At 46.1% G+C, this 11067-nt stretch overlaps 2 protein-coding genes across 2 annotated transcripts; both read left to right on the top strand.

The window, feature by feature from the left end:
* Positions 1-378: 378 nt before the first annotated feature.
* On the top strand, positions 379-4463 carry LOC135538171 (fer-1-like protein 6). Its single transcript, XM_064964140.1, has 5 exons — positions 379-466; positions 916-1035; positions 1124-1276; positions 2817-3000; positions 4414-4463. Exons 1-5 carry the CDS (start codon positions 410-412, stop codon positions 4461-4463), a joined length of 564 nt encoding a protein of 187 aa, XP_064820212.1. The 5' UTR covers positions 379-409.
* Positions 4464-4492: 29 nt separating this feature from the next.
* Positions 4493-5597, top strand: LOC135538172 (fer-1-like protein 6; the record flags this gene model as incomplete). The annotated part of the gene is made up of 3 exons (XM_064964141.1): positions 4493-4538; positions 4922-5056; positions 5448-5597. Coding segments are annotated over exons 2-3 (249 nt in total), but the record flags the coding sequence as incomplete, so codon positions are not given.
* Positions 5598-11067: the final 5470 nt, after the last annotated feature.

The following is an 11067-nucleotide window of genomic DNA, read 5'->3' as shown; positions in this document are numbered from 1 at the left end:
CATGGTGGAAACTGACAACACTGTTGACCACAGGGTGGAAACTGACAACACTGTTGACCACAGGGTGGAAACTGACAACACTGTTGACCACAGGGTGGAAACTGACAACACTGTTGACTATATGGTGGAAACTGACAACACTGTTGACTATAGGGTGGAAACTGACAACACTGTTGACTATAGGGTGGAAACTGACAACACTGTTGACTATAGGGTGGAAACTGACAACACTGTTGTCCACAGGGTGGAAACTGAGAACACTGTTGACTATATGGTGCATGTGTCCTGGTACTAATAGTAACTCAAACGTGTGTGTGTGTGTGTGTGTGTGTGTGTGTGTGTGTGTGTGTGTGTGTGTGTGTGTGTCTGCTGCAGGACATTCATAGCCTTTGCAGAAGTGAAAGTGAGAATGAACCATCTGACCGTGTTGGATAAGAAACGCCTGACCATGTGTAAACAGGAGCTGGTTGGTGCCCTGGCCTCTAGACCCTACCTTCTGAGAGACAGTATTGTTAAATTATGGTGATGGTGATGGTGGTGATGATGGTGGTGGTGGTGATGATGGTGGTAGTGATGATGATGATGGTGGTGGTGATGATGATGGTAGCGGTGATGATGGTGGTGAGGATGGTGGTGGTGATGATGATGATGATGATGATGATGGTGGGGATGGTGGTGGTGATGGTGGTGGTGGTGGTGGGGATGATGATGATTATGGTGGTGATGATGGTGGTATTGATGATGATGAAGGTGATGATGGTGGCGGTGATGATGGTGGTGGTGGTGATGATGATGATGGTGGTGGTGGTGGTAGGTATGATGATGATTATGGTGGTGATGATGGTGGTATTGATGATGATGGTGGTGATGATGATGATGGTGGCGATGAAGGTGATGATGATGTTCCCCCTACAGGAGAGTATGGTCGGAAAGGCAGAAACCATCTCAGAGGGGAAGAGGAAGGCTCGCAGTGTGAAGGAGATGTTGCAGGAGGCTCTAAAACTCACACAGAAACTGAGATTCCTAGTGGAAGAGGTGTGTGTGTGTGTGCGCGTGCGTGGGAGTAGCGTATTGACAGTGTGTATCCCAGAGATGACACTGAGCTGGTTTCTCTCTCTATTAGCCCCAGCACACCATCCCAGATGTGTTTGTGTGGATGCTGAGTAACAACAAGCGCGTGGCTTATGCCCGCATCTCTGCCCGTGACCTGATCTACTCTGCCAGCCCTGAGGAGAGAGGCAAAGACTGTGGCAAGATCCAGACTTTATTCTTGAAGGTAAAGAGACTCACAGCAGTCATTGCTGTTCTTGTTTCCAGCACCTCTCCAATTATTTTTTAGGGATGTGCTTAAACTCATTGTTTTCACAAACAGGCTGAGTTTACATACTGTACATGTCCTTATAATATAGCTCATTTACATTTTAATTAATGGGTTTTATACATAGTACCTGTCAGAAGGTTTGGACACGCCTACTCATTCCAGGGTTTTTCTTTATTTGTACTATTTTCTACATTGTAGAATAATAGTGAAAACATCAAAACTATGTTAAACAAATCAAAATATATTCTATATTTGAGATTTTTCAAAGTAGTCACCGTTTGACTTGATGACAGTTTTGCACACTCTTGGCATTCTCTCAACCAGCTTCACGAGGTAGTCACCTGGATTGCATTGTGCCTTCTTAAAAGTTCATTTGTTGAATTTCTTTCCTTCTTAATGCATTTGATCTAATCAGTTGTGTTGTGACAAGGTAGGGGTGGTATACAGAAGATAGCCCTATTTGGTAAAAGACCAAGTCCATATTATAGCAAGAACAGCATTCCAGGTGAAGCTGGTTGAGAGAATGCCAAGAGTGCGCAAAGCTGTCATCATGGTGGCTATTTGTAGAATCTCGAATAAAAAATAGATTTTGATTTGTTTAAAACATTTTTGGTTACTACATAATTCCATATGTGTTATTTCATAGTTCTGATGTTTTCACTATTATTCTACAATGTAGAAAATAGTAAAAAATAAAGAAAAACCCTGGAATGAGTAGGTGTTTCCAAACTATTGACTGGTACTGTATACCAGTAGTGAGAGAAGTGATTTTCTACAGGCACTACGAGGACCCCGGGAAAAGTAGTGTTCTATATAGGGATTAGGGTGCACAGTTTGATGATGTCTTCTCCTTTACTACCCCAGCCCCCAGAGAAGACTGTAGCAGGCTGGTCAGTTCAGTCCAAATGTACCATACTATATAGTGAATAGAGTGCCATTCTTGTGATGTCCTCTCCTTTTCTGCCCCAGCCCCCAGGGAAGCGTGTAGCAGGCTGGTCAGTTCAGTCCAAATGTACCATACTATATAGTGAATAGAGTGCCATTCTTGTGATGTCCTCTCCTTTTCGGCCCCAGCCCCCAGGGAAGCGTGTAGCAGGCTGGTCAATTCAGTCCAAATGTACCATACTATATAGTGAATAGAGTGCCATTCTTGTGATGTCCTCTCCTTTACTACCCCAGCCCCCAGGGAAGCGTGTAGCAGGCTGGTCAATTCAGTCCAAATGTACCATACTATATAGTGAATAGAGTGCCATTCTTGTGATGTCCTCTCCTTTTCGGCCCCAGCCCCCAGAGAAGACTGTAGCAGGCTGGTCCAGTTCAGTCCAAATGTACCATACTATATAGTGAATAGAGTGCCATTCTTGTGATGTCCTCTCCTTTTCTGCCCCAGCCCCCAGGGAAGCGTGTAGCAGGCTGGTCAGTTCAGTCCAAATGTACCATACTATATAGTGAATAGAGTGCCATTCTTGTGATGTCCTCTCCTTTTCGGCCCCAGCCCCCAGGGAAGCGTGTAGCAGGCTGGTCAGTTCAGGCCAAACTGGATGTGTACCTGTGGCTGGGCAGCTGCAGAGACTCCTCTCATGTGCTGGATAACCTGCCTGGAGGTTTTGAGCCCAAAGGGGGCGCCACTGAGGAGCAGCTTCTACCTGCCATCCTACCTGTACATCTGGCATATAGAGGTAGGACGGACGGATGGCCGGACGGACAGAGAGAGGGAGAGACAGACAGATGGACAGAGAGAGAGAGGGAGAGACGGACAGAGAGGGAGAGACGGACAGAGAGAGAGAGGGAGAGACAGACAGATAGAGAGCGGGAGAGACAGAGAGGGAGAGACAGCCAGACGGAGAGGGAGAGACAGCCAGACGGAGAGGGAGAGACAGCCAGACGGAGAGGGAGAGACAGCCAGACGGAGAGGGAGAGACAGCCAGACGGAGAGGGAGAGACAGCCAGACGGAGAGGGAGAGACAGACGGACAGGGAGAGGGAGGGACAGACGGACAGAGAGAGGGAGAGAGAGGGAGAGACAGACAGGCAGACAGACGGACAGAGAGAGGGAGGGACAGACGGACAGAGAGAGGGAGAGACAGACAGACAGGCAGACAGACGGACAGAGAGAGGGAGGGACAGACGGACAGAGAGGAGGGAGAGGCAGACAGGCAGACAGAGGGAGAGACAGATGGACAGACAGAGGGAGAGACAGACGGACGGACAGACGGACAGAGAGAGGGAGAGACAGACAGACGGACAGAGAGAGGGAGAGACAGACAGACGGACAGAGAGAGGGAGAGACAGACGGACAGAGAGAGGGAGGGACAGACAGACAGGCAGACAGAGGGAGAGACAGACAGACAGACGGACGGACGGACGGACGGACGGACGGACAGAGAGAGGAGGGAGGGACAGACGGACAGAGAGAGGGAGAGACAGACAGGCAGAGGGAGAGACAGACGGACAGACAGAGGGAGAGACAGACAGGCAGAGGGAGAGACAGACAGACGGACAGACAGAGGGAGAGACAGACAGACGGACAGAGAGAGGGAGAGACAGACAGACGGACAGAGAGGGGGAGAGACAGACGGACAGAGAGAGGGAGGGACAGACAGACAGACAGGCAGACAGAGGGAGAGACAGACAGACGGACGGACGGACGGACGGACGGACGGACGGACAGAGAGAGGGAGGGAGGGACAGACGGACAGAGAGAGGAGAGACAGACGGACAGAGAGAGGGAGAGACAGACGGACAGACAGAGGGAGAGACAGACAGACGGACAGACAGAGGGAGAGACAGACAGACAGGCAGACAGAGGGAGAGACAGACAGACGGACGGACGGAGGGAGGGAGGGACAGACGGACAGAGGGAGGGAGGGACAGACGGACAGAGGGAGGGAGGGACAGACGGACAGAGAGAGGGAGGGACAGACGGACAGAGAGAGGGAGAGACAGACAGGCAGACAGACGGACAGAGAGAGGGAGGGACAGACGGACAGAGAGAGGAGAGACAGACAGGCAGACAGACGGACAGAGAGAGGGAGAGACAGACAGGCAGACAGACAGACTTTGGGAATAATAACCTGTTTCTCTTCCCTCCAGACGAGCACAAGTTCCAGATGCGCGCCCACATGTACCAGGCTCGAGGCTGATAGCAGCAGACTCTACAGGACTCCTCAGACCCCTTCGCCAGGGTCACCTTCCTGACACAAAGCCACACCACGGCCGTAAGGTCCACAAACTCTCATAGGATGGGATCTAGCTACAGAGAAGGTCCCTAAGAAGAAAAGGGGCTTTTGAAGGGTGTAGTTCTAACCAGGGTTGGAGTTATCCATCTATTTAGTTTCCAAGTGCTATTTACTTTGAGAGATTTTTTATTCTCCAGCTAGACTTTCGATTCATTTCCTGACTTACTAACCCCATCTATGTTTCATAGTACTACCTATGACCCAATCTGTGGCACTAAGTTCTATCTCTGACCCAATCTGTGGCACTAAGTTCTATCTCTGACCCAATCTGTGGCACTAAATTCTACCTATGACCCAAACTGTGGCACTAAGTTCTACCTATGACCCCAGTCGTAGTTCTAAGTGTTCTCTGTGCCTCTTAGATCATCAACCAGACGTTAACCCCGACCTGGAACCAGATGTTGTTGATGACCCGGGTCACGCTGCATGGAGACCTAGCTCACCTGGAGCAGGAGCCACCGTGCATCGTCATCGAGGTGTATGATGACGATGCTCTGGTGAGCTAACAAACCAACCCCCTTCTCTCTGACGTTACGATATGCCTTCATTTCAACAGACACAGTGCTGTTTCTGATCTGTTGTTGCTCACGTTGGCAAGAGATCAGAAACAGACTGGCGACCAGCGACCAGGATATACTTTCATCACTTAAAACGTAAAGGTTAAAGGTTAAATAAAAATCAAAAGGTGAAAATATATTGGTTTAAGTGAATCCCTTGACGACAGTGACCTTTACAGAATTGATTTATAATCCAGTTGGAGTGTCTGGTGTCGGGACAGCCTATTAAAATTGGGTAGCTATCCTGCTCCCATAAGGATTTGTCTCTGTGCTCTGAGATTTCAGCACATATTTATTCACCTGTATGCATCTTGTGCTTCTTTTCCCCCAGGGCAAGGCAGAGTACCTGGGCAGCACGGTGGCAGTGCCCGTGGTGAGGGTGTCAGAGCAGCCCTACTCTCCTCCCCAGCTCCAGTACAGTCCTCTGTTTTCTGGATTCCAATCTGGGGGAGAACTGCTGGGGGCCTTTGAGCTCATACAGGTAGGGCCCTACTGGAGACTGAGGCACAACATGAAACACTATTCCCTATGTAGTACAATGGATATGTTTGTTTTGAATTCTGTCAAGCTGAGTGGAGGGGGATTCATAGTTTAGTAATGCTGAGTGGAGGGGAATTCAGAGTTTAGTAATGCTGAGTGGAGGGGAATTCAGAGTTTAGTAATGCTGAGTCAAGGGGAATTCAGAGTTTAGTAATGCTGAGTGGAGGGGAATTCAGAGTTTAGTAATGCTAGGTGGAGGGAATTCAGAGTTTAGTAATGCTGAGTGGAGGGGAATTCAGAGTTTAGTAATGCTGAGTGGAGGGGAATTCATAGTTTAGTAATGCTGAGTGGAGGGAATTCAGAGTTTAGTAATGCTGAGTGGAGGGGAATTCAGAGTTTAGTAATGCTGAGTGGAGGGGAATTCATAGTTTAGTAATGCTGAGTGGAGGGAATTCATAGTTTAGTAATGCTGAGTGGAGGGGGAATTCAGAGTTTAGTAATGCTGAGTGGAGGGGAATTCAGAGTTTAGTAATGCTGAGTGGAGGGAATTCATAGTTTAGTAATGCTGAGTGGAGGGAATTCAGAGTTTAGTAATGCTGAGTGGAGGGGAATTCATAGTTTAGTAATGCTGAGTGGAGGGGAATTCAGAGTTTAGTAATGCTGAGTGGAGGGGGAATTCATAGTTTAGTAATGCTGAGTGGAGGGGGAATTCAGAGTTTAGTAATGCTGAGTGGAGGGGGAATTCATAGTTTAGTAATGCTGAGTCGAGGGGAATTCAGAGTTTAGTAATGCTGAGTCAAGGGGAATTCAGAGTTTAGTAATGCTGAGTGGAGGGGAATTCAGAGTTTAGTAATGCTGAGTCAAGGGGAATTCAGAGTTTAGTAATGCTGAGTGGAGGGAATTCAGAGTTTAGTAATGCTGAGTGGAGGGGGATTCATAGTTTAGTGATGCTGAGTGGAGGGGAATTCAGAGTTTAGTAATGCTGAGTGGAGGGGAATTCAGAGTTTAGTAATGCTGAGTGGAGGGGAATTCAGAGTTTAGTAATGCTGAGTCGAGGGAATTCAGAGTTTAGTAATGCTGAGTGGAGGGGAATTCAGAGTTTAGTAATGCTGAGTGGAGGGGAATTCAGAGTTTAGTAATGCTGAGTGGAGGGGAATTCAGAGTTTAGTAATGCTGAGTGGAGGGGAATTCAGAGTTTAGTAATGCTGAGTGGAGGGGAATTCAGAGTTTAGTAATGCTGAGTGGAGGGGGATTCAGAGTTTAGTAATGCTGAGTGGAGGGAATTCAGAGTTTAGTAATGCTGAGTGGAGGGGAATTCAGAGTTTAGTAATGCTGAGTGGAGGGGAATTCATAGTTTAGTAATGCTGAGTCAAGGGGAATTCAGAGTTTAGTAATGCTGAGTGGAGGGGAATTCAGAGTTTAGTAATGCTGAGTCAAGGGGAATTCAGAGTTTAGTAATGCTGAGTGGAGGGGAATTCAGAGTTTAGTAATGCTGAGTGGAGGGGAATTCACAGTTTAGTAATGCTGAGTCAAGGGAATTCAGAGTTTAGTAATGCTGAGTGGAGGGGAATTCAGAGTTTAGTAATGCTGAGTCAAGGGGAATTCAGAGTTTAGTAATGCTGAGTGGAGGGGAATTCAGAGTTTAGTAATGCTGAGTGGAGGGAATTCATAGTTTAGTAATGCTGAGTCAAGGGGAATTCAGAGTTTAGTAATGCTGAGTGGAGGGGAATTCAGAGTTTAGTAATGCTGAGTCAAGGGGAATTCAGAGTTTAGTAATGCTGAGTGGAGGGGAATTCAGAGTTTAGTAATGCTGAGTGGAGGGGAATTCACAGTTTAGTAATGCTGAGTCAAGGGGAATTCAGAGTTTAGTAATGCTGAGTGGAGGGAATTCAGAGTTTAGTAATGCTGAGTCAAGGGGAATTCAGAGTTTAGTAATGCTGAGTCAAGGGGAATTCAGAGTTTAGTAATGCTGAGTGGAGGGGAATTCAGAGTTTAGTAATGCTGAGTCAAGGGGGAATTCAGAGTTTAGTAATGCTGAGTCAAGGGGAATTCAGAGTTTAGTAATGCTGAGTGGAGGGGAATTCAGAGTTTAGTTATGCTGAGTGGAGGGGAATTCATAGTTTAGTAATGCTGAGTGAGGGAATTCAGAGTTTAGTTATGCTGAGTCGAGGGGAATTCAGAGTTTAGTAATGCTGAGTCGAGGGGAATTCAGAGTTTAGTTATGCTGAGTCAAGGGAATTCAGAGTTTAGTTATGCTGAGTGGAGGGGAATTCAGAGTTTAGTAATGCTGAGTGGAGGGGAATTCAGAGTTTAGTAATGCTGAGTGGAGGGGGAATTCATAGTTTAGTAATGCTGAGTGGAGGGGAATTCAGAGTTTAGTAATGCTGAGTGGAGGGGGAATTCAGAGTTTAGTAATGCTGAGTGGAGGGGGAATTCATAGGTTAGTAATGCTGAGTAGAGGGGAATTCACAGTTTAGTAATGCTGAGTGGAGGGGGATTCAGAGTTTAGTAATGCTGAGTGGAGGGAATTCAGAGTTTAGTAATGCTGAGTGGAGGGGAATTCAGAGTTTAGTAATGCTGAGTGTAGGGAATTCAGAGTTTAGTAATGCTGAGTGGAGGGGAATTCAGAGTTTAGTAATGCTGAGTGGAGGGAATTCAGAGTTTAGTAATGCTGAGTGGAGGGGAATTCAGAGTTTAGTAATGCTGAGTGGAGGGGGATTCAGAGTTTAGTAATGCTGAGTGGAGGGGAATTCAGAGTTTAGTAATGCTGAGTGGAGGGAATTCAGAGTTTAGTAATGCTGAGTGGAGGGAATTCAGAGTTTAGTAATGCTGAGTGCGAGGGGAATTCAGAGTTTAGTAATGCTGAGTGGAGGGGAATTCAGAGTTTAGTAATGCTAGAGTCAAGGGAATTCAGAGTTTAGTAATGCTGAGTGGAGGAATTCAAGAGTTTAGTAATGCTGAGTGGAGGGGAATTCACAGTTTAGTAATGCTGAGTCAAGGGGAATTCAGAGTTTAGTAATGCTGAGTGGAGGGGAATTCAGAGTTTAGTAATGCTGAGTCAAGGGGAATTCAGAGTTTAGTAATGCTGAGTGGAGGGGAATTCAGAGTTTAGTAATGCTGAGTGGAGGGAATTCATAGTTTAGTAATGCTGAGTCAAGGGGAATTCAGAGTTTAGTAATGCTGAGTGGAGGGGAATTCAGAGTTTGGTAATGCTGAGTCAAGGGGAATTCAGAGTTTAGTAATGCTGAGTGGAGGGGAATTCAGAGTTTAGTAATGCTGAGTGGAGGGGAATTCACAGTTTAGTAATGCTGAGTCAAGGGAATTCAGAGTTTAGTAATGCTGAGTGGAGGGAATTCAGAGTTTAGTTATGCTGAGTGGAGGGAATTCATAGTTTAGTAATGCTGAGTCAGGAGATTCAGAGTTTAGTTATGCTGAGTCGAGGGGAATTCAGAGTTTAGTAATGCTGAGTCGAGGGAATTCAGAGTTTAGTTATGCTGAGTCAAGGGGAATTCAGAGTTTAGTTATGCTGAGTGGAGGGAATTCAGAGTTTAGTAATGCTGAGTGGAGGGGAATTCAGAGTTTAGTAATGCTGAGTGGAGGGGGAATTCATAGTTTAGTAATGCTGAGTGGAGGGGAATTCAGAGTTTAGTAATGCTGAGTGGAGGGGGAATTCAGAGTTTAGTAATGCTGAGTGGAGGGGGAATTCATAGGTTAGTAATGCTGAGTAGAGGGGAATTCACAGTTTAGTAATGCTGAGTGGAGGGGGATTCAGAGTTTAGTAATGCTGAGTGGAGGGGAATTCAGAGTTTAGTAATGCTGAGTGGAGGGAATTCAGAGTTTAGTAATGCTGAGTGGAGGGAATTCAGAGTTTAGTAATGCTGAGTGGAGGGGAATTCAGAGTTTAGTAATGCTGAGTGGAGGGAATTCAGAGTTTAGTAATGCTGAGTGGAGGGGAATTCAGAGTTTAGTAATGCTGAGTGGAGGGGATTCAGAGTTTAGTAATGCTGAGTGGAGGGGAATTCAGAGTTTAGTAATGCTGAGTGGAGGGGAATTCAGAGTTTAGTAATGCTGAGTGGAGGGAATTCAGAGTTTAGTAATGCTGAGTCGAGGAATTCAGAGTTTAGTAATGCTGAGTGGAGGGAATTCAGAGTTTAGTAATGCTGAGTGGAGGGGAATTCATAGTTTAGTAATGCTGAGTGGAGGGGAATTCATAGTTTAGTAATGCTGAGTGGAGGGGGAATTCAGAGTTTAGTACTGCTGAGTCGAGGGAATTCAGAGTTTAGTACTGCTGAGTCGAGGAATTCAGAGTTTAGTAATGCTGAGTGGAGGGAATTCAGAGTTTAGTAATGCTGAGTCGAGGGGAATTCATAGTTTAGTAATGCTGAGTGGAGGGGAATTCAGAGTTTAGTAATGCTGAGTGGAGGGGAATTCAGAGTTTAGTAATGCTGAGTGGAGGGGAATTCAGAGTTTAGTAATGCTGAGTGGAGGGAATTCAGAGTTTAGTAATGCTGAGTGGAGGGGAATTCAGAGTTTAGTAATGCTGAGTGGAGGGGATTCAGAGTTTAGTAATGCTGAGTGGAGGGGAATTCAGAGTTTAGTAATACTGAGGGGAATTCAGAGTTTAGTAATGCTGAGTGGAGGAATTCAGAGTTTAGTAATGCTGAGTCAAGGGGAATTCAGAGTTTAGTAATGCTGAGTGGAGGGAATTCAGAGTTTAGTAATGCTGAGTGGAGGGGGATTCAGAGTTTAGTAATGCTGAGTGGAGGGGAATTCAGAGTTTAGTAATGCTGAGTCAAGGGGAATTCAGAGTTTAGTAATGCTGAGTGGAGGGAATTCAGAGTTTAGTAATGCTGAGTCAAGGGGAATTCAGAGTTTAGTAATGCTAGGTGGAGGGGAATTCAGAGTTTAGTAATGCTGAGGGAATTCAGAGTTTAGTAATGCTGAGTCAAGGGGAATTCAGAGTTTAGTAATGCTGAGTGGAGGGGAATTCAGAGTTTAGTAATGCTGAGTGGAGGGGAATTCAGAGTTTAGTAATGCTGAGTGGAGGGAATTCAGAGTTTAGTAATGCTGAGTGGAGGGGGATTCAGAGTTTAGTAATGCTGAGTGGAGGGGATTCAGAGTTTAGTAATACTGAGGGGAATTCAGAGTTTAGTAATGCTGAGTGGAGGGAATTCAGAGCTTAGTGAATGCTGAGTCAAGGGGAATTCAGAGTTTAGTAATGCTAGGTGGAGGAATTCAGAGTTTAGTAATGCTGAGGGAATTCAGAGTTTAGTAATGCTGAGTCAGGGAATTCAGAGTTTAGTAATGCTGAGTGGAGGGGAATTCAGAGTTTGTGTGCTAGGTGGAGAATTCAGAGTTTAGTAATGCTGAGTGGAGGGGAATTCAGAGTTTAGTAATGCTGAGTCAAGGGAATTCAGAGTTTAGTAATGCTGAGTGAGTGGAATTCAGAGTTTAGTAATGCTGAGTGGAGG

The sequence above is a fragment of the Oncorhynchus masou genome, unplaced genomic scaffold, assembly GCF_036934945.1.
Source record: "Oncorhynchus masou masou isolate Uvic2021 unplaced genomic scaffold, UVic_Omas_1.1 unplaced_scaffold_9232, whole genome shotgun sequence".
Taxonomy (NCBI): Eukaryota; Metazoa; Chordata; class Actinopteri; order Salmoniformes; family Salmonidae; genus Oncorhynchus; species Oncorhynchus masou.
The sequence above is the reverse complement of the archived record's forward strand: the minus strand, read 5'-3'. Positions and strand labels throughout refer to the sequence as shown.